This window comes from Diceros bicornis, chromosome 27, assembly GCF_020826845.1.
Source record: "Diceros bicornis minor isolate mBicDic1 chromosome 27, mDicBic1.mat.cur, whole genome shotgun sequence".
Classification (NCBI taxonomy): Eukaryota; Metazoa; Chordata; class Mammalia; order Perissodactyla; family Rhinocerotidae; genus Diceros; species Diceros bicornis.
The window spans coordinates 33,266,829-33,290,895 of NC_080766.1; the positions used below are offsets into that span (position 1 = coordinate 33,266,829).

A 24,067-nucleotide genomic window follows, 5' to 3' on the forward strand; every position below is an offset into this window, starting at 1 on the left:
CTGTATGTCATAGTTGCACATCCTTCTAGTTGCTGTATGTGGGATGCCGCCTCAGCATGGCCGGACAAGCGGTGTGTTGGTTGGATCCGAACCCGGGCCGCCAGTAGCGGAGCGAGCGCACTTAACCGCTAAGGCACAGGGCTAGCCCCATCAACCAAAAATTTCTAAATCTAAATCTGATATTCTTAATATAAATGTAGTGCATAAAATATTTTTTCAAACTAGTAACTTAACTCTTCTTCCCAAAGAATTAACAAATTATGCCAGCACCATCTATTAATTAATCCATCCTCTCCCACTGATCTGAAGTACTACCTTTAGTAATATTCATATGTTTTGAAGGTCGCTTTAATTTTCTTCTCTGTTCCACTGATCTGTTTGCTTACTCTCAATACCAGTAACACACTGTGTTGTGACATCCCCTATAGGACAACATCCAACTCGTTTACAAGGAATCTTCCAGAATCTGGCCTCAACATACCCTTTCTGCTTCGTTTTTCATTACTCCCCTCTTCGCCCATCCTACGCATCCTATGCGCTAATCACAGTAAACTCACTATTGCCCAAACAGCTCTCTTACATTTCCATACCTCTGCACAGGAATCTAGCCTTCTGTTTGCAAGGCTTTATCCAAACTTTGCCTCTTGGCAAGTTTTTTCACCTCATAAAAATGCAGGCACACAGTCACTTTTCAGAAATCTTTCTTTACTTTGCCAGGCACAGTTCCTTCACAGAGCTCCCTCTTCATCTTGCCAAAACATTTTACATATACTCGTCACTTGTCTTCCCCGTTACCCAGCCTGCTCCCTGAAGGTAGGAACTGTCCTATTCGTCCTTTTATCCCTGACGCTTAGAATTGTGCTTGACACACAGAAGACTGACTAATGTTTAAATCATGAAAGCTAATGGCAGTCCCTGACCACACAGATTAGCAGAGGAACAGAGACATCTTCAGTCTGGCCTTTGTCTTGATTTATTTCTTCTGCTATAAAGTTAACGTTATCTTGCTAATGAATATAACCCACAGAATAATTTCCCTAGGACAGGCTGTTGTAGTTGTTCTATTGAGAAAAAAACAAAAACAAAAACAAATCCTGAAGCTTTAAAGGAAAAACCTTCCTAGTTCTTAGCAAATACACTTATTAAAATTTGACAGAGAACCAAAGAAATATAAACCACAGCTAGCATCTCAAATAGCACATTCCAAAGCCTACAAATCCGGAAAGGTCAGCTCCTCTTTCTCATTCTGTCCTTTCCCTTCCAGTTCTTTCCTTCTCTACTGCCCTCCCTTTTCCACTCTCCACCCCACACTCCCCCCACCTCAACTCTTGGCTAACACGTTCACTCCTTATTACCTCTTATCTCTTGCACTTATCCCATTTTCCCTTTCCTCGTTAATCTACAATATAGAATTACAGAATACGTTGGCAGTACTGGTACGTTCCACATGAGAAAAGCACATAAGCAGTTCCTTATGGCCTTCCCACTCCCTGTCAATCTTTATTGCCAACAAAAGGGCTATCTTCTCGGCCCACTGCTTGGTCTGATACTTCTTAGTACCTTGCATTAGAGAGCCTTTCCTTTGCCTTGAAACTCTTCTCTAAGGTTCTACAGACCACTTTCCCTGTCTGCTTCACCTCTTCTCAGACCATCTACTCTTACACTTCTTCCTAGTTATCCTGCTTCTGCCTTCGAATGAGTTTTGCTGTGCTAGTTGGCAGCACAGGCTAAGACTAAACGACTCAATTAATCACCCAACTAGCTGATACTGTCGCAGTTCTCTAAGTATGTTCATTATTAGGTGTGGGCCTTTATCTTTACCAAACTGCCTAGCATGAAATTAGGGAGTGAAGAAGATTTCATCAAGCCATTAAAGTTTGGGGGATTTCTATTTCATTCTGCATTCCTAGTGTCCCTATTATTATTATTATACCATACGTTTATAAAACAGTTACTCCTAACATTCAATGACAAAGAACACAAAGATACATCACAACAGAAATTTTAATTATATTTTATAAAGTAAGACAGGATTGCCTTCCCCTAAATACTGCCTCGTTAAAGAGTACCATATATGGGGCCGGCCTGGTGGCGCAAGCAGTTAAGTGCACACGCTCTGCTGCGACAGTCCGGGGTTCACAGGTTCGGATCCCAGGCACGCACCAACGCACTGCTTGTTGAGCCACGCTGTGGCGGCGTCCCATATAAAGTAGAGGAAGATGGGCATGGATGTTAGTGCAGGGCCAATCTTCCTCAGAAAAAAAGAGGATTGGCATCAGATGTTAGCTCAGGGCTGATCTTCCTCACAAAAAAAAAAAAAAAGAGTACCACATGTACACAAAAGCAAAGGTTAGAGAGATCTGTTGTATCTCTAATGACAGTAGGCATGCCTTCCAGGGGAAATATCACCCTAGAGTCTTAGAGGTTACATGCTATACACTCTAAAATACCATCACTAATATAGTAACATAGAAATTACTAGGTGTATCAGTTTTGGCAGCAATCATTTAGGTTCAAATACCAGCAGCTGGTAAGAGTTAAAAAGAAAATATATTTTTAATATTAAGTCATCACCTTTCCTTAGAAAACAAAAAAAGGCATTTTATAACTTAAATTACCATGCAACAAAATGTTCTCTCTTTTAATAATTACCTTTGCATTAACTGTGTTCCAAACACATGAATATATCATGTGTCTCAGGCCCAATGAAGACCCATCTGTTAGACTGTCACCTGATTCAAACATGACAAGCAAACATGTCATGCTGCTCAGTTATTGACGCTTTTACATTCTGAGACTCAGGAAACAGGACAGACACACACATCATGCACACAATTTAAACTAAGGTGGATATTCCTAGATAAAAGTATGCTAAAGGAAAGGAAAAATAATTCAAAGAGTAGACGAGATGTCATTTTCCCTGCCAAGAATTTTTTTGTTTCCCCTCAAAATATTAAATGAAATTTAAAAATTATTTTGAGTAACGAATAACGTTTCAACTGAGGTACTTGTATATTGTTTCTGTGATGATTATGACAGTAACTAACACTGGCTTGGTATTTTTCATGCATTATTCAATTTTCACAACAATCCCACGAGCAAAATTACTACCCTTTCCATTTGACATATAAGGAAACAGGCTTAGAGAGGTTACTAATTCATAACTAACTTGCCTAAGCTTAAACAGCCAGAGTCAGAGAAGGCAGCTTCAGGAGGGAAGGGACTTTGTCTAGTTCACCGCCCTATTCCCAGTGGCCTAGCTCAGGGCCTGGCACTCAGGAGGACTTCAACCATCGTATGCTCAATGAATTGACGAATGATATTTCAGAGCCATAGGCACTTTTAACTCTAGACACTTCCAATTTCATAAGAGAAAACAGAATGTTTTCTTCCTATATATTTTTTTTATCTAAAGGACTGTAGGTGTTTTCCTGTTTTTCCATATACGCTTCAAAGGTTTGGGATAGAACGGAGGAAGGTCCTTTGAAGGCTGTCAGAGCCCAGGCAGAATAAGAAGGATGGCCCTGTGCACGGAGATGAAGCCAGAGGCAGGGAAAGAGGCATCCACTTGGGAGGAGGGGCAGACTGGCACAAGATAATTGAAGTATGAGTGGAGTGAGAGAGGTGGTGTCTACCCAGAGATGTTGGGAGCAGCCTGGCATGGTATGTTGGAGCTTGAGAAGGGTGGGGAGGGCAGGGCGCACTGGAGGGAAGCTGAGGGCAGGGTATTGGAGCCCCAGTGAGGTGAGGAAGGCACCCACGTGAAGGAGGAGGCTGCAGTAGCAACAGGACAGTGGTTATATACAGGGGAATGATCAAGGATAATGGGAGCCAGGTTTCTCACTATCAGAGAAGGGGAGTGCAAATATGGAAAAAGAGAAAACTAGAATGGACACTGCAGTGTTGACTGGAATTGGAGTTACCAGTGTAAACTCACATTTTTCTAAATAGACAGACATAGTATAAATGGGTGTGTATAATTATATATACATACTTACATATTCTCCCTAGCTCTATCCATTGACAGGACCTGCGATCAGCAATATACCAAAAGCAATAAGCACACCTAGTACCCAGATCTTGTTTTCTAATACCATTTTCCACTAAAAGGAACTAGAACTCCTCGGAGAAATGGCTGATGCCAGGGCAAGTGCAGGGATAAAATGAGCCTGGAACACATTCTTATGCCTGAAGGCAAGGGAGTATTCAAAGAATAATGGAGACATGTCAACAAAAATGCAGAAGCCAGCCTGAAGGGGTTTCTACTGGCAAAATCTGGGATAATTTGAGCATCAAAATAAATTATAAGAGAAACAGATTATAACTCAATGAATAAGCCCATAAATTGAAAGCTTGAAGAGAAATGGGATAGTTACTTAGACTCAAAGTACTTCACCTCCAAACATTTATTAATTATAAAAGAAAAAAAGAGTCTGCCCTAGATGTCTTACAGACACCACCTTAACCCAAGTAATCAAAGTGAACACCAACAGTAATGGGACAAGTCAAAATTGTGTGCCACCTGACAGGACACAATGAAAAGAACGCAGCACCACTTCTGTAATATTCCTGCCATGACGTATTACCTGAACCTGAGCATGAGGAACCACAAGACAAACCCAAAGTGAGGGACATTCTACCAAAGAATTGGCCTTCATTTTCAAAAGCTGTAAGGTCATAAACAGCAAAGACTGAGGAACTTTTCCAGATTTAAGGAGACTAGAGAGATGTGACAACTAAATAAAACGTATAAAACTGAACTGGATCCTTTTCCTATGAAAGACATTGTTGGGACTACGATGAACTTGAATGGAGTCTGAGGATCAGACAGCAGTAAGGTATCAACGTTAATGTTTTTATGGTCATATTGTAGTTATGCAAGAGGATATCTTTCTAGGAAATATGTAATAAAGTATTTGGGGGTGATAGAGCATCATGTCAGCAACTTACTCTCAAATAGTTCAGAAAAAAAAATCCTTTGTACTGAACTTCAACTTTTCTGTATGTTTGAAATTGTTTCAAAATCAAAAAAATTTTTAAATGTAACCAGCAAAAATAAATTTTCAAAATACATGTGCATATTCCTAAATTAAAAAGCTTTCATCTCTAAATGTCGCTAAGATAAACTCTTATAATACCATGTTATCCTCTCCCCATACATATTTTTTAATGGGGAAAATGTATTTTATTATTTTATGAAGCTCCATGAGATATAGAGAAATATATGAGGTAAGAGGGAGGGACCTAATTAAATTATTGTCCCATTTCCATGGTAATTTAATTCTAGAAAATAACTTGAGAATCCTCCACTATAAACAGATTATTTAAAATAAGAAAGCCACAATACTTTAAAATAATGTGTATAACCTTTACATAAAACAGAGTATCTGTAAATACTTGACTCAATCTATCCCCGTCTTTCTTTTTCCCTTAATACGCCCCCTTTGCTTCCCATGCTTCAGCCAAAACAAATACCGTATTGCCCCTTCTACATGCTCCACATCCTTTTCCCTCTCCTTCCTTTGTTCACAGTACTCTTTCCATCTGGAATACCCTTTAGTCATCTTTGCCTTTCCAAATATTACCCATCTTTCAATATCTAACTAAAATGCCACTTTCTTCCTGAAGTTTTCCCTGACCACTCTGGCTGGCAGTAAATCTCTTTCTTCTCTCTGTTGTATACTACGGACACTTGTACACTAACAGCAAGAGAAAGGAGGTCTCATTTCTTTATATCTCAACACAATAGCAACCTAACACAGAGACTCGGAACACTGCAACTGTTGATTAAGTATTCATCTAATAGACAAAAATAAATTGAGTGCTTGCAGCACAGAAGGGAATGTTTTGTTAGTTTTAAAATAATACATACAAAGATAAACATTTTACCTTACCATTGATAGTATCTGAATGCTCCATCATTACTGAAATGTAACAATTCCTCACAGCGATGCTGGGAAATTTTCAAATGTGAGGTCTGTGGTGGGGTGTGAGGGTGCAAGTTGGAAGTAGGGGTAAGGAAGACAGGCATTGTTAACTGACTGCTAAGCAGGCTTTAACCAGCATCATCTATTAAATGGCAGGGTGTATGGAGAGCTCAGAGGAGACAAAGTGAAAGGAGGAGCAGAAATGCGAGTTCAGGGGACATGATGATACGGAGGAAGCTCAGTTCACTCTCTTGCTAGTGTTGTCTTCAAGGTATCTGCTGTGCTCTCAACGAGGAGAACAGACTGCTTTTTGTAGAGTCGGTTGCATTTTTTTCCTCCTGTTCATGCTGGTGTTTTCAAACAAACAGATGCTAGGAAAAAGAAATCTTTCTTTTTACAAGTTATCGATTTCTAACCACAAGTAAGTATAAATGTCCAAGAAGACCATTGTTGTAGGAGTAATTCTGAGCCGATCAAGATCTTCGGCAGTTCAGCTAAGGTAAGCAGGGCCGCACCTCTTTAGCTCACCTGTTAAACGTGTAAGGTGAGGCGAAGCCTGACTTCTGAAGTTACTCCTGTGACACCTCAGGGATCAGCACTAACTGCCTCAATAGCTTATTTTAAAAGGAAAAACTCTTCTTTTTGTGTCACATTCAACATTCTCTTTCATTCATGCTTTAAATCTTTTCTTAGTCTTCACTCTAATGCAAACATTCAATTCCTGAGAACGCAAAGCTATCTTAAGCATAAATCTACAATTATAGCTATATTTTTAAACATATCCTCACATCATTAGAATTCATAATCTGAAATCCCACTGATTCTACTCCTAGTGAATATATAAATATGAATAAGGTCATAAAATAGAATCTAAAGTAAAATAAAATATGTACCATAAACATTTATTCTCCTAAAAATATTTATGGGTGAAATTAAATGATGTCTGAGATTTACTTCAAAATAAATGGGGAGGGGGAGTCAGTGGATAAGGGATACAGATAAACACAAGTGTCCATGAGTTAATAATCGTTGATATTAGTTAATATCATGAGTTAATAATCATTGAGGCTAGGTGACAGATACATAGGAATCAATGACACTCTTCTCTCTCCTTTGATGTACGTTTGATACTTCCCAAAATGAAATGGTAAAATTTATTCTGACAACATTCTTTGGCGTACTGGATAAATTCACAAAAGAGAGAAGACAAGGGGCCGGCCCCGTGGCTTAGCGGTTAAGTGCGCGCGCTCCGCTGCTGGCGGCCCGGGTTTGGATCCCGGGCGCGCACCGACGCACTGCTTCTCCGGCCATGCTGAGGCCGCGTTCCACATACAGCAACTAGAAGGATGTGAAACTATGATGTACAACTACCTACTGGGGCTTTGGGGGAAAATAAATAAAAATTAAAAAAAAAAAAAAGAGAGAAGACAAGATAACTCTGGCCAGTCAGCAAGAGAACACAGGCTACAGGCATTCTAAGCCATCAGAGAAGCACTTTCTTCCAATTACCCTAGACCAGAAGTATATTAGTCAAAAGTTCAATGGGCGTTGGGACTTTAACAAACTTGAAAGACAGCAATAAGTCCTACAATCTTGAGAATGGCTCCATGGCCTGATCTTCCCCAGGCTATCATATATTCATCAAATAATAAATATATAATAAATTGGGAAAGAAGAAGACTTGGCAATTCCAGAATGGACACCCCAGGAAGGGTAAATATTGCTATACTCTGTCATAAATGTTTTCCTTACATTCATCCCAAATAACTTAGCTTTAATATCCTATTCTTTTGAAACTATCCTTGGAAAAGAATAAGCTCGCCTTTGCTCATCACAGACGAGGGTAATATTTAAAACTACATAAAGCCATGAGATAGTGATATCCTATAACTTAATTGAGAAAATTTAACTCATTCATTATTTTAGCTCTGTGCATGTTTTAAAAGTTCTTTTAACTGAACACATTCATGACTGAAGGCAAGCCTAACCTACAACATTTCCTATTTAAGCTATAGGAAAGTAATGAAAATAGAAGCTATAGAGGTGATCGATTTATAGACTATAGAAAACATTCAGAGTATAAATATATCAATTGTTCTCTATCAAAATTTAACACACTAATTGTTCTCTATCACATTATTCGACAGCCTTCTTTTGTGGAGTGGCTTACTTTTATAGCACTACGTCCTATGACATAACTGACATTATTCAGCATTGTTGGTATTTCACCCTCAGTTCTCAAATCAGAATTTAAGGCAAACAATGAAGCATAAGATCAGATTATCGAAATTCAGATGGAAACATAATCATATACCTATTTCTTGATTTTCATGAGTTGTGAGTTTAAAACAGAGGTTTATTAAACAATTGTCAAGTGGTGATCACACGTGCATTGCTAACTCTGTCACCTGAACGAAAAGAATCCAAATTACCTTATTACCTAAAATCATCAGATAATTTAAAAGTCATTTGTTTTTAACTTAAATGGTATTTTGAGGATTAAATTTAAATGTAAATTTCTCTAACTTCTGATGAATTACAATAACTCAAACTAAATAATTAAGCTACTCAGTGAAGGTCCTGCTAACCAATGTCAACATTCTGCTGTGGCTCAAATCTTCCAGATGGGGAACAGACTGTCTTTCTTTAGCTGCTACAGAAGACCAAGCTAAAGAAAGTCAAGAAGAATGTGAAAACAAGATTACAAATTAGTACTATCTTCCTAGAATCACAATTTGCCTGCGGTTGTATGCACCGCAGTTTGTGGTCAGCTGATTTGCATGCAGGTAGCACTTTAGCGTAGAACCAGAGAGCCTCTCGTCAGAGGATCCTAGAGATCACGCAGTCCAAGCTATTCATTTTCAGAAGAAAAAGACTAGAGGTTAGGTGATTCATCCAAGATCATATAACTAGCTGGTAGTAAAGCCTCTTTCCATTTCATCATACATAAAGAGAAAAATTATTTTAAAAGCAAAAGGTTTTCTTTGTATGATTAAATAATTAAAATTCCAGATGAAAGACCTTAAACTATCCAAATTAACATTCTGTATAAACAATACATTCCCAATCTTGGTGACATTTCACAATAAAAACAACCTCTCACTCACTCACACAAGTATTTACTGAATGCTTGCCATGTACCAGGACACTTGCAAGGTTCTAAAATAAAAAAGTCAGTGCCCTAATACCTTCTATTGCAAAGAGAGGCATTATATAATCATACAAATGCAAAATTATAAATTATAGTAAGTACTATGATGAAGTTCCAACAGAGTGCAAGAGAAGGACCTAATTTAAAACGGTTTGTTGGGGAAGGGTGGTGGTTAGAATAGGCCTGCCTGCCTGAGGAAGTGATCTTTAAGCTGAGACCTAAAGAAGAAACAGGAAGTTAGCCAAATGAAGAGCGGGGTAAAAATGTTCTAGGCAACATACACACACCCTATGACCCAGCAATCCCATTCCTAAGAATATACTCAACAGAAATGTGTACAAATGTGCACCGAAAGACACGTAAAAGGATGTGCATTCTAGTGTCATTCATAAACGGAAAAATTGGAAATAATGTAAATGTCAACAGAACAAATACTAGAATATTCATACAATGGAATACCACATAGAAATGAAAATGAATAAAATACTGCCATATGCTACAATGTGGATGATCTCTCATACATAACACTGAGTGATGGAAGGTGGACACAATAGAATATATATTGAGTGATTCCATTTATGTTAAGTTGAAAATCAGACAAAACTAATCTATAATGTAAGAAGTCAGGACAATGACTATCTTTGCAGATCATGGTAGACATAATAATTGGGAAGGAACATGAGGAAATCTTCTGAAGAGCTAGGAAATAATGTTCTATTTCTCAACCTGATAGTGGGTATGTTTACATATGGGTATGTTTACTCTATAATAATTTATCAAGTTGTACATTTATGATTTATATACTTTTTTACATGTGTAAAGTTTATTTTTAAAAATAAAATTTTAAGCAGAAGAAACAGCATATGTGAAGACCCTGAGACCAGAAAGAATTTGGTACATTCAGAATCTTCAAAAGAATACCAATGTGGCTGAAACACAGAAACGAAGAGGCCAAATAGTATAAGACTGAAGGTGAAGGCAGGGACTCAATGATTTTATTGTGGGTCATTTTAAAGAGTTTGGAATTTAAGTTTGATAGCCAACCACTGAAGGGTATTCAGCAGGGGAATGATATGATCTAAATTGTGTTTTTAAAAAGACTGGAGAGGGGGTGGGGGAGTGGAAGCAGGGAGACCAGTTAGGGAAGCTATTATAACGGTCCATGAAAGAGACTACAGTGGCTTGACTGGGGTAAAACCAGCTAAAACGATAAACTGCATGGATTCTCAATGAAATTAGGAGGTTGAGTTGACTGGATTTGGTAAGAAGTGAATGTGTGAAGTGCGAGAGAAGGAAGTTGGAGAATGATTCTTAAGTTTTGGTTTCAACAACCAGGTGGATGGAGTGAAATCCACTGAAATAAGGAAGACTGAAGGAAAAGCGGGTTTGAGGGAATGCAGTGGTCAATGTGACCGTCAACCCAGTATCTACTCCAACTCTTCCTTATTATGTAGCCACCACACAGGTGGGGTATTATGGGAACTCAGACAATCACTGTAATTTCTACCTTCTGCCAATCATCTGCTCGACTCACACAGCACACGCTATCCCTATAGCCATAGCAGTTGGTTCAGCAATGGACACAAAACTCAAAATGATCCACTGCAAGGGGAAGTGCATTTTCATTTTGCGGGTTCCAACTCATTATCTCAGTTTGAAAAAGCTGGATCTCAGTTACGTTATCCAAAACAAATAATTATTCTACCCAAATCTGTATCAGTCCCACACAGTTTTGCAACATCAACAAATCTGATAACTATACTGTCTACCCCATTCTCCTAGAGAATGATGAAACTGTTAAACAAGACAGGCCAGACATATCCTCAATGTTGACCAAGGACAGACCACTAATGAGCACTAATGTACAAACAGCTAGAAATTTACTTAATTATAAGATTCATCCTAGCTATACTTTGCATATGGTCCACAAGATATTAAAAGACTTTGTTTATCTACATTTCAGTAAGGTATTCAACAGACTACAGCAATCCTATGGTCTACTAGTGAATAAAATGAAACACAACTCATAATATTTATTGCTAAGGCGTGGTTTATATAAGTAAACATACTTTATATATATAAAGTTATATAAGACTATAATAAAATGGAAGAAGAGAGTTATTTTAATAACATTCAATATATAGGAATATTTTATGTTTAAGCCAATAATTTAATAAGAAGCATTTTATTTTTTCTTTTCACTGACTTAGTTACCTCAAAATCGTCCAGGAATTTAAAGGGCATATAAATTCTTTCAATCCAAACTAAGGGAGTAATTAAATAGTGTCCAAATGACCAAGAAGAGTTAATGCATCTCTCCAAATGCCAAATTACTCACAGTAATTTGACTAGTTCAGTAACTATGAAATGTATTCCAATGTGAATGCATGTGCTTATATTATGTACCACTACAGAGGAACAATGACTTACACTTGCAAAATCTATTTTAGGGGAAAAAGATAAAAACAAATTCTTATTAACAACCATTAAAAACCTCAAAAAAACTTTAATTGTCAGCAGTAAAAATATATGTAATTTTTAAAGCTATACCACCTTTTGGCACTCTAAAGAGGCTAACCCCAATTGCACAAGTCCACTCCACTCTTTATGCTTCTTTCAAACTTACAGTTTAAATGTAACTAACAAAATTTCACTGACTCAGACTTGACCACATCAGAATTTTTGAAAATGCTGCCACTAGATGCAGAGAAAAGCAATACTATTTAAACTGCTACTCATTATAAGTGGCGAATTTTTTTTTAGCTTTTGAATATCTGAAAAAGTCTTTACATCGTCTTTGTGGTTAGGTACAGAATCCTAGGTGGACAGCTTTGGGCAATTTTTTTTCCTTTAAGTACTTTAAAGATATTGCTCTATGTCCTCTGGCTTAGATTGTTTCTTGAAGAAAAGTCTATCACCATTCACATCTTCATTCTTCTGCATATACGTTTTTTTTATCTTGGGCTACTTGTAAGATTTTTCTCTACCTCACTGGTTTTAAGCATTTTTATTATGTATTTGGGTGTAGTTTTCTTCACGTTTCTTCTGCTTGGGGTTCATTTAGCATCTTGAATCTCTAGATTTATAGTTTTCATCAAATTTGGAAAATTGTCAGCCATATTCCTTCAAATATTTTCCTGCCCCACCCCATTCCTTCTAGAATTCCAATTACACATATATATTGGGCTACCTGAAGTTGTCCACAGCCCACTGACGCTCTGTTTATTTATTTTAGTCTTTTTTTCTGTGTTTCATTTTGGGTTGTTTCTATTATTGTATCTTCAAATTCGCCATTTATTCTGCACTGTCTAATCTCTTAACCCCTGTAAGTGTATTTTTTCATTTCAGATATTATTTTCATTTCTAGAAGTGAAATTCTCCTTAACATTCTCCTTCATTTCTCCTTAACATGCTCATCCTCTTCTGTACTTCTTGAACATATGGAGTATATTTATAATAGCTGTTTTAATGTCCTTGTTTATTAATTTTAGCATCTGTTTCTACAGATTGACTTTTCTCCTCATTATGGGACATATTTTCCTGCTTCTTTGCAGGCATGGTAATTTTTAACTGAATGCTAGACATTGTGAATTTTACAGGGTTGAATGCTGGATATATGTGTAATATATTTTGTATTCCTATAAATATTCTTAAACTTTGTTCTGGATTATAATTAGGTTATTTAGAAATTAAGTTATTTGGAAACAGTTGTTCTGTCAGACAGATCCACAGAAGCATTTAGTCTAGGGCTGCTTTGCCCCACTATGAAGCAATATACCCTTCTGAGGATTCAACCCCATTCCCCGAGTATTACAAGATTTCTCCACTCTGGCTGTTTAGAACATGAACTACTCCCAGCCCTGCGTAAGCTCTAGGAATTCTTCGGTCTGCTCCCTTTTGGTGGTTCTTTCCCGGCCTTGGGTAGTGCCCTCACACACTGGCCCTGATCAGTATTCAGCTGAAGTCTCAAGGGGAACCCTCAACACATCTCTGGAGCTCTCTGTGCAGCCGTCTTCTCTCCGCTACTCAGTCCTGAGAATTCTCACTGCCTTGGCTTCCCCCAAGTCCCTGCTCTGTCTCCTCAAGTCAGGGAGACTGCCAGGCTTTGTCCAGGTTCATCCTCCTGCTGCTGCAGCCGGAAGCTCTCAAGGCAACAACTGAAGTGACTGTAAGGCTCCCTTCCTTTGTTTCCCTTCTCTTGGGGATCAGCGTCTTGTGCTGCCTATTGCTCAATGTCTGAAAACTGTTTCATATATTTTGTTTGTTTTGTTGTTGCTATTATTTAAAGTAGGAGGGTAAATCCAGTTCCTGTTACACCATCACGGTCAGAAGCAATCATCCTGTTGCAGTCCTGGGCTAGTTATATTCTACAGGACAATTTAGCACATCTGATAGACCTGAAACTGTATAATAAAAAGTCACATAACAGGTGTCACCGCTCAGTGAGAAAGAAATTTTGCCTTTACCTTTTATTTCCTTGTAGTAAAGTTAGCTGGTAAAGAAATGAAAGCTCTTGGGAACTACTAGTTTGGCCCTCCATTAGTAGCCTAATCCTGCTACCCGGCCCAGGATGGCAAAGTGAGGTTGATGTTTTTCTAAAGCGCTGATATTTAAGTTGCTGTTTATTTTCTTTTCTATTAAATATGACCATTCCAACAATTACTTACAAAAAGAAAATGAATTTGTGCATCCCTTACATAAAATGATATACAGGAAGTCTCAATTTCATTATTTCTGTGCAGAAAAAGTTACCTATAAAAAGTCAGTTCTTGGGGCTGGCCCAGTGGCGTAGTGGTTAAGCTTGCATGCTCTGCTTCGACAGCCTGGGGTTTGCAGGTTCAGATCCCAGGCGTGGACCTATGCACTGCTTGTCAAGCCATGAACTGGCAGGCATCCCACATATAAAGTAGAGGAAGATGGGCACCGATGCTAGCCCAGGGCGAATCATCCTCAGCAAAAAGAGGAGGACTGGCAACAGATGCTAGCCGAGGGCTAATCTTCCTCACACACACACACAAAAAATTCACTTCTCTCATTGGCACAGATGTTAGCTCAGGGTGAAGAATCTTCCTCAAGCAAAAAGAGGAAGATTTGCAACAGATGTTAGCTCAGGGCAAAGCTTCCTCAGCAAAAAAAAAAAAAAAGTCACTTCTCTCAACTTGAAAATTTTTCTTAAAAAGAGATAAGATACTGTAGCTTTTCTAAAGGGCAATCATGCTGAGTGGCAGCATTTGCCAATTAAAAAAAAAAACCATGCACACTGCTTGTCATCACCACCTACTACATTCGTCAACCAAAATTCTAGAACCTGACATTTAACTTGGCCCAGCAAAGAAACTTTATGCTTTTAATGACCTAACTCTAAATCAAACCATGTTTCCTATCTTACATATTAATACTTTGTAATCAACAACACACCAAGTTTAACATTTCCCTCATTAGAAAATGCTACTGATTTCACTCAACTTGAAAGTTTTCTACTAGCATTCCCTTCTTTTCGTTCTTCATTCCCCAACCCCAAAAATAATAACCACCACTCTCAAAACAGTACAAACAATACTTACAGTGAAAAAATCAAATGGTAAGAATGTATCACTGGAGCAGTTATTTAATCTCTCCAGGCCTGTTTTAACATTGTGAAATGGGAATAAAAGCACAACCCACAGAGTTAAATGAAATAAAGCATTTCTAATGCCACGTCTCCTAAACTGTATGCTGAGATGCTCCAGGACACTTCAGCAACCCTCCAGGAAAGCTGTAGGATCCTTTAAACTGAGGAAACATGGAGATACTCAACATATGTTGGACACTGCCCAAACTATTAGCCTGAGGTAGTTCAGAGTTTTAACATTAGACTGCAACACATTCCTTTGATGACATATCTTTGTGAAGGTGGATTATCAGTGGTTACTGTGATAAAAACCAAGTACCACTCCAAAATCAATGTGGAACAGGAAACAAGGGAGGTACTGTCCAATCTGATCCCAAGGTCTGAAAAGCTGTTCTGTGCTCAACAGGCACACAGAGACCCTGAGTAAATAACTGTGGTTATTTACAAAGGAAATAAATTATTTTCAATTTATTTGCATTTTTTTTTTTTTTTTTTTTGTGAGGAGATCAGCCCTGAGCTAACATCCACCAATCCTCCTCTTTTTTTTGCTGAGGAAGACGGCCCTGGGCTAACATCGGTGCCCATCTTCCTCCACTTTATATGGGACGCCGCCACAGCATGGCTTGCCAAGCAGTGCGTCGGTGCGCGCCCGGGATCCGAACCAGCGAACCCCGGGCCGCCGCAGCGGAGCGCGCGCATTTAACCGCTTGCGCCACCGGGCCGGCCCCTTGTATTATTTTTTTAAAACAGCTACTAAAGTTGTCAGGACATAAATGTTTATTGTTTGGCCCTAACTATTTAACAAACAGAACTGTGGCTTACGAGTGCTGTGAAAAACTTGAGACACTAAGAACACTATGAAACAATAAAAGTTAGGAACCTCTGGCTTAATGTTGTGACTAGCAGAGTAAGTCTCAAGTAAATGGAAATTATTATTACTCTTTACAGTGGATGGTTTCATAGAAAAGGCAGGACACTTCACATTCTGTGACAAAGATCTCCAGAATATTGTCGTGTAGTTTTATGGCTCATGTTTCCATGATAAAAGAAAAAATTAGGTAAAGAAATGTAGATGGACAACCTGGGGTAAAACCAGGTCCAGAGTTAAGTGATATGATCTTGCTATCTATTAAACTATACGATTTGAATCCTGATTTGACTCAAATCATGCTATCTGGAAAACCTGAAAATAATCTTACCACTAGACAGATAAAAGCAATTAATCCTTACTACCATTCTAGTATGAGATATCGAAAAGAACAAAAGCTCTAATTTTAAGAATTAGGAATTTACATCACCACCTTACATGCCCATCTTTTAAACAGGTGATCCATAACTTCTGTTTTTAGAATCATCCTCCATTTCCCATGTGTTGACCTTCTCTTTACTTCATCTTCTATCTAGGATACAACTATGAAGTAAATTATTTACCTTTACCGAAGCATGATTTGGGCTGTAAAATAATGAGACGGCTTGTGAATTTAATGCATGCTATCTGTCTGACTGGCTCCTTGTCCTTCCCCTGTGATGGTCTTTTTACATGTGTAACTATAGAAAGATGACGCAAACGGAACCCGAAACAAAACTGACAGATGTCTTCTTTCATCTCTTAATAAATTGGTTTCCAAGAAAAAATATATAGTGTTATAATTCACCAACCATCACACTTACTGCTTACACTGGTCCAGACACAGTATACTAGTCACAGGGAGTCCACTTGCTACACTGAACCACTGCTCCATAGACACGAAATTTTCCATTTAATTGAACATTTTTCTGGACTAGTAATTTTCAAAAATGAGTAACACTAAAAATGGGTACACTACTAAAAAACATATTAACAATTATCTACGGATAAGAATGTTTCAGAGGTTTTCTAAATAAATGCAACAAAAGAAATGAATAATGAAATTATTTTCCATCTAAAGAAAAATATTTTACAGGGCCAGCCCCGTGGCTTAGCGGTTAAGTGCATGCGCTCCGCTGCTGGCGGCCCGGGTTCAGATCCCGGGTGCGCACCGACGCACCACTTCCCCGGCCATGCTGAGGCCGCGTCCCACGTACAACAACTAGAAGGATGTGCAGCTATGACATACAACTATCTACGGTGGCTTTGGGGGGAAAAAATAAATAAATAAAATCTTTAAAAAAAAAAAAAAGAAAAGTATTTTAAAACAAATTATTAACAGTGTTTATTGAAGTCATAAATAACAATCACACACATTTTAACTGGCATTTCAGAAAAATCTTAATAATGTGACTAATAGTTATTTCCAATGATTTTTCAGTAACAAATCCAAACAATGTGTAATATACGTGTTTTATATCAGAAGTTCAGTCAAGTGGCAATTCTTTAGAAGACAAAAAATAAATTTTATAGGAAAAGGTACCATACTTTCAAGCAGAGAATACTGCATCTTTGTCAAATTTGTAATTAATCTAGTTTAAGTTAGTCTTTCTCCCTACGCCACTTATTTAATAATCAGTTATTATTCAAGTATGAGTAACACACTGTACTAAGCACTGGGGATACAAAGATTACTAAGACATGGGCCCTCTCCTCAAGGAGTACAGCATCTAGACACAGAAACCTGAACACAGTTCCACATATTGTGAAAGCACTACAGTAAAAGTGCTATGGGAGCATCAGCACTTGGTTCAGGCTGTGGGTTTCAAGAAAACTCATTATTGGCCCCATAATAGACAATAATAGCATTAAAATTCTGGAAATGTGGTTATTTTGGATAAAATTTGCAAGCCAAAAAAGTTATCCCAGGGACCGGCCCCATGGCTTAGCAGTTAAGTGCGCGCGCTCCGCTACAAGTGGCCCAGGGTTCGGATCCCGGGCGTGCACCGACGCACCGCTTGTCCGGCCATGCTGAGGCGGGATCCCACATACAGCAACTAGCAGGATGTGCAACTACAACATACAACTATCTACTGGGGCTTTGGGGAGAAAAAAGGGGGGGGGCGGGAGATATCCCATAATCTATCATAGAAAGGCCTCTACAAACTATGCTCAGAAATGATCATTCCAATCTAATTACATCAGAATATCTTGGGGGCTGGAGCCCAGGCACCAGTATTTGTAAACTCCTCCTACCACCGCCCCCCCCAGGTAATTATAATGTCCAGCCAGGGCTAAAAACCACTGGTTCATTGATTGATTAAGTCACAGCATCATGACTGATTCAAGCTTAGAATCCTATCAACATAAAGACAGAGTCCTAAAGGTTGGATTAGGGGACATTCAGTCCCTATGAGGATCTGTGATCAGAGATTAATTTCACTGTATTTTTACTTGCACCCTATTTTTTATATGTGCTAATAATATGAAAGATAAGACTTCATGCTGGGTATCTCATGGCCCGTCTCGCATAAGCCCAGAAAGTGAAGTCACTGCCAATACTCAAAGGTATGTATTGCCTAAGATGTCTAACTTCTTACTTTACTCTCTAAAGCCAGGGCAATCGGAGCCTGTAGAAATCATAAATTTAGGTACCTGAAGACTGAGTCTGGATAGGGCCACTTTCGCTATCTATTTTCAAGAAAAACACCTGCATACAAGCATGGAGAGAACAACAAAACCGGCACGTAAAAGTCTGTATCTTGTGATACAGACTAAGTTCTAGAGAAATGAAGGGAAGGAAGAGACAAGAGAGAGCTAGAGTGGGTGGGTAGAGCAGATTCTTGTGAAGGAAGAAGACTTGAGCTGGGACTGACAGGCTTGGATTGGAAAGGCAGAGAAAAGCACTCTCACCATCTTGGAAGAAGAGGAGGGTAACAAGGAACAGTATGATGAAGTTTTGAAAAAGCATGGTACTTTGGGAAAGCAGTGAGGAACGACCAGAGTCTCCTTAAAGGGGATCAACACTGGACAAACAGGGTGGGGCCAAATTATTGAAGGCCTTGATTGACAGGTTGAGGAGTTTGAACTTATTATTATTTTTTTTTCCCCCCAAAGCCCCAGTAGATAGTTGTAGGTCATAGCTGCACATCCTTCTAGTTGCTGTATGTGGGACGTGGCCTCAGCATAGCCAGAGAAGTGGTGCCTCGGTGGGCGCCCGGGGTCCGAACCCAGCCCTCCAGTAGCGGAGCGTGCACACTTAACCGCTAAGCCAAGGGGCCGGCCCCAAAAACGTGAAAGTTTTAAAAATGAACACTCTATAGCACAATACACACCTTGGTGTCACTCCAAACTGAATGTCAAATTAATTTGACAAGTCAAATAACTTATAATAAGGTCGGTTAACTCTTAAATATTAGTATTTTAAATGTTACTGTAAAGTTTATAGTAGGAAAGCTAATAACACACCTAAGAGATTACGTATCCATTTACCCTAGCTTTACAGAGAAAGGCAATATTCAAACTTTTTTTCTCCTGAAAGAATTACTTACATAGTCTAAATTTAACAAAAATAAATCGAATTAATAAATAGTTAAGACAACTTTTTAATATTCTTTTTCCTCAAAATGAATGTTAATACCAAAATGGATGGTTTTAGGAAGTTGTTTTCTTTAACCATTATTTGGCAAAAAAGGGGGCTGCTAGAGGTTTGGAAATATGATTATCCTTAGGTTTCCTGACCTTGGAGTAAAGTATAGCAATAATCCTAATAACTATAGGTAATACATACTTTGTAGCTGAAAATTTGACTTTCCGTTATTACCAGCAATCACAATTTAAGAAACATTTAGAATTTAGACAAATTAGGAAATCAGGTAACGTCAAATTATGGTCTTTCACTTATTGAATCTGGAGAAAGTCTAATAGTATAAAATATTTAGGGACTTATATTTGTAAGTATGATTTTCAAACACTATTTTTAATTTATAAAAATATGACCAGTAACTCAACTGATCTGAACATAGCAAAAACATGACAAAGAACTAGTTATCACTAGAAAGCCTCTAAAAACACAATCATATTTCAAATAATTCCAAACTGGAGTTATCTGCCAAAATCTCATATCAAGAAAGAAATGTAATATTCAAATTAATCTTTTCATTTTTAATTTTATTCGTCTGCCCACAAAATAACCCAAACCTTACTAATCTAGTATTTTTCTTGTAGTGTAGTAGTCCTTTTCTTTAAAATAGACTATCAAAATAACTTTTTAAATAATATGAAATCAATCACATATCTCACATGTAATTTTAGAAGTTGCTTACAATTCCCTTAATGAAAATATAAGGCCGTCACCATAAGATACTCCAACAATATTAGATAAATAAATATTCTTATAGTCCATTTCTATAACTGACCTATAAGAAATTCTGTTCATTACAGTAAAGATATCAATTAAGCCACTTGACGGGTTTATGTGATGTGATATAAACTGCAACCATATTTCTTTGGAAAGATTTACTTTTAGAAGCAGCAGAAGAACCCAAGAAAGCAAAAACCTGTAACCAAAATCCGCATCTCCCCCAACCCCTGGGAAAAACCTGCCTCAGAGGAAAAAAAGAAAATGAAAGTTTAAAAGAAAATAAGGTTTGATTAAAAGAAAATAAAGGCATAATCTCCTAGATAAAATACAGTGAGGAGGTTGTCAGGGTCTTCTCTAAAAAATGGTTGAATCTGAATTATTTTGAATCAAAACAGGGACCATGATCAGTTGGGCTATAACATGACTTACAGAGCACAGCTACAGCCCCAGACTCGAACAGGAGACATTCTTCCTTATGCCTAGTTTCCACTATGAGACTGAAAGGTTGGGGGTCCAATTTGTGATAGATCCGAAATCCTTTGCTGAACGCCATTCTCCTTTCTTCAGAGGCAGCCCTGTGAAAACCAAGCAAAGCAGAGCAAATGAAGCTGATGTTTCCTTCTGCAGCAAGAACTGCAAAGCATCCAGAAGTCCCTCCCTGCCAGGTTTTGATGGGGGGGGGCGGGGTGGAAAAAACGGAGCTCCGGGAGAGAACGGTTTATTCCAAAATATAAGTCGTCACTGAATTTGATCAAAAAGCAAGAGGAAAAGCGACCGATTCTCCCGGCAGATCAAGGCTCTATCACTCTAAGTCCATGAACGGTTCGGTAAAGATGAGTTTCCCGTTTACTTTATGTTTACCAAAGAGAACAATTTTGAGCGTATTTCATTCGGAGTTATTTATCAGCTTCCTGCTTCGGGATCTGTCACTACGCTGAAAGGGAACCGATTCGGAAACTTCAAGCCGTTCCTTTGCGGGGAAAGGAGGGGTCGGCGGGTGGGAAGGTTAACGAGCCTGGTTCAAAGCTCCTTAGGGGGCGGGAGGAGGAAAGGGCTTAGCCACACGCCAGGTCTCCCGGGTGGCGAAGGGCCGGGGATCGGCACCGGTTACCGCCGCCCCCCGCCCAGCCTCGGGCCACCGCCGGCGGGGAGGACCGCAGGCGGGAGCCCGTATATATGAATGGTCACCCGGGAAGAGTCACGACTCGGGACATGGACCCGACCGGGGCTCCTCGGGGGTCCCGGGAAAGCAGCTCCTTCCCGGGGGGAAGGAAGCGCCGAGCAGCTCAGTCCCTCCATTATGCACCAGAAGAGAGGACCTGGCGCCCAAACCGACTGGGTTCCTTTCCCGCAGGAACGCTGACAGCCGCTGTCACCACAGCCCCCCGCCCGCTGCGGCGCCTCGCATGGCCGGTGGTCCCCTCGCAGCCCCGCCCGCCCTCGGTCGCCCCTCACCGCTCCCGCCTGGGCTGCGGCGGCGGAGACCGCCTCAGGAAGCGCCCGCCCGCGCGCCCGGCTGCCGGTGGGTCTGGCCGCGGCCGCTCCCCGCCCCCCGCCGGCTGGCTCACCTCTTCCGCCGGCTCCTCCTCCTCCTTCTCCCGCAGCCGCCACCGCCACAGCCGCCGGAAGCGTCACTTCCGGCCCAGCAGGCCCATCTCTTCCGCATTGCGCCGCGGCCGGGGGCGGAAGGGCCGCCGTCCGTGGGGGGAAGGGGCGGGGCTTCGGGAGGGAGGCCCCGCCCACTCTGGCCGCCTGGGACCCTGCGGCGGGGGGCTGTTTGGCGCCTCCGCGCGCGGTGACCTTCGCCTCGGGCGGCGCGTCCCCCAGGCCGCGGCTGCAGGTCCCACCGCTGGGGATGCCGGGAAAGGGAGGTTCTGCCTCCCTGGCCCCTTCGCGTGGGCTCTTCAGAGCTTACCAACACTCCCCGTGGGCGCCAGGGAGGGACTCTGGGGGCTGGGTATTGATACGTGCCCAAGATGGGTGTCTGGACCACCCCCTGCTGCCCCCACCGGCCTGATGGGCGAGGGGGAGGGCTCGGGACAGTCGGCACGCGGGGCCGACCCGGCGGCGCGTGGAGAGCTGTCCATGGTGTCTGACCGCGAACACGCCGAGAGGCAGCAGGAAGGAAAACCAGTGTCTGCTTTGGAAAAACTCTGTCCGCTGCCGTTTCTTCTGGAGTGTTCTGGAGCTTTCAGGAGTCCTGTAGAAAAGAGTGCTCAGCTCTGTGTACGGTGGAGAGTGGAAGAGCACAAACCAGAGTCTCAAGACTAAGTCAAAACATGGCGGTACTGACACCGGGGCAGCTAGGGTGTCACTGACTGGGGAATAGCTTATGCCAGCCGTGGGATTTCATAACTCAAGGCGCCTCGCCCTTTCATCTTATCCGCATTTTCAACGAATCATGCTTCCTGGCTAATATCAGTGTGTCCCACGGACTTCTCATTCTGTTTCCACTTAATAAACCTAACTATGGGAATGAAGTCAAAACTAACAAGGTCAAAAGGAATTGAAAAACGAAGAACCCAGTACTCGGAGAAACTGTTTTCACTTGCCTTTGCAATTTTTTTTCTTACCTCTTCCCCTTCTTGCTTTTATTTTAACAGCAAAAGCAGAATTTAAATTTGGTATACTGCACAAAATCATTTCCCCCTCCAGGCCCTGTCATGTGACTTAATTTAACATTTCTTCTTCCGTTTTAGAGAAGCTGGACCCACCCTGGTTTCAGGATACTAAAGTAGCTATCATTCATTAGAAAAGAAGCCACTTGTTTTGTAGAAGGAGATGTGCAAAGACACTTGGATTTAGTTCTGAGAGCTGGAGAGGATTTCTTTCTCGTTTAGTATTATCTCCCTAGAAAAACTGTTTTGCTTTTTGTGGTGGTTACTGACAGCAGCCTCAGAATTAAACTTATATTAAGATAATCAAATGGATGCTTATTTTTCTTTCCAGAAGAATCCATTTCAATTGGAGATTGTATTTGACAGAGAAAACTAAATGGGAGTGGATGAGAATGGAATTTTTCTTATTGGCTTCTTCGGATATAATGCCTCTATAGCCCTGAATGAATGCCAGACAGAGGTATACACTAGGAAGACATGGATAGTATGGTTCCAGGAGAGATGTTGATGTTATTAAGAACATTGCTTGGGAGTTGCGTTTTATGACAACTGAGACCCAGAAAAGTTAACTGGTTAAAAATTACTCAGTTTCGGGCCGGCCCTGTGGCGTAGCAGTTAAGTGCACCTCCTCCGCTGCTGGCGACCAGGGTTCGGATTCCGGGCACGCACCGATGCACCGCTTGTCAGGCCTTGTGTGCTGGCATCCCATATAAAGTGGAGGAAGATGGGCACGGATGTTAGCCCAGGGCTAGTCTTCCTCAGCAAAAAGAGGAGGATTGGCATGGATCTTAGCTCAGGGCTGATCTTACTCACACACACAAAAAATTAGTTTCAAGTCGAGTTGGGACTTTGAAACCAAACTTGCCCACCCCAAACCTAAGATCCCTTCCACCACATCTGTTTCTGTGTGAGACTACGCTAGGAACCCCTCCTTTCTCAGAGGGAAGTATGGGTGCTGGGCTCTTTTAGAAGCAAGTGTTCTGCCTATTCATGATTTCTTTTGATTTTGGACTGAGGAGATTGAGGTCAAAGTTTCTTGGTTCTGGGTTTGAATTGCTGCTTCTTTCTTTACGTTAAACTAGGGGGTAAACAGAACTCTTATTCCTAGAGTTGTCAGGAGAAGGCCACAGCTTTTTCAAATCCTTTCAAAATAGATCATTTTAGTCATAAAATAACCACATAAAATAAACATAAGGGCCATTTGACTACTGTCTTTTTAAAACTGTTATTCCTTCCTTTTCTTGTCCCTCTTTCCTTTTTATACTTCTTTGTTTCTTAGAGCAGTTGAAAATAGCTGCACAACTTTTTACCAAATTTGAAGTGTCTTTGGGTTGGCTGATTTAAAATACAGGTTAAGTGGTATACACAGACTTCTTAATGAGGTCCTAACGGCCTACAGAGATGGGCTGAGACTTTCTTGACCCTTGAAAATGAGCAATGAGGTCTGTAGAAGGCTGAAAAATACCACCCCCAAGATATCCACATCCTAATCCCTGGAACATGTGAATGTTAATTTACAGGGAAGACAAGTCTTTCCAGATGTGATTGAG

The 24,067-nt window shown here is 40.2% G+C and overlaps 1 protein-coding gene across 4 annotated transcripts in view; it reads right to left on the reverse strand.

The window, feature by feature from the left end:
• The window catches only part of SYNJ1 (synaptojanin 1), a 92,535-nt gene extending 70,970 nt beyond the window's left edge, over nucleotides 1-21,565 (reverse strand). For 3 of the 4 annotated variants that reach the window (XM_058523018.1, XM_058523020.1, XM_058523016.1), the window contains exons 1-2: nucleotides 21,468-21,565; nucleotides 20,329-20,474 (exon numbers count right to left, since the gene is read on the reverse strand). In XM_058523018.1, coding sequence (XP_058379001.1) covers nucleotides 20,329-20,474; nucleotides 21,468-21,565 — 244 coding nt within the window. Of the gene's footprint in view, nucleotides 1-20,328; nucleotides 20,475-21,354; nucleotides 21,397-21,467 lie in introns of those variants that run through there. The other variant, XM_058523019.1, reaches the window with a different exon arrangement.
• Between the last annotated feature and the right edge of the window lie 2,502 nt (nucleotides 21,566-24,067).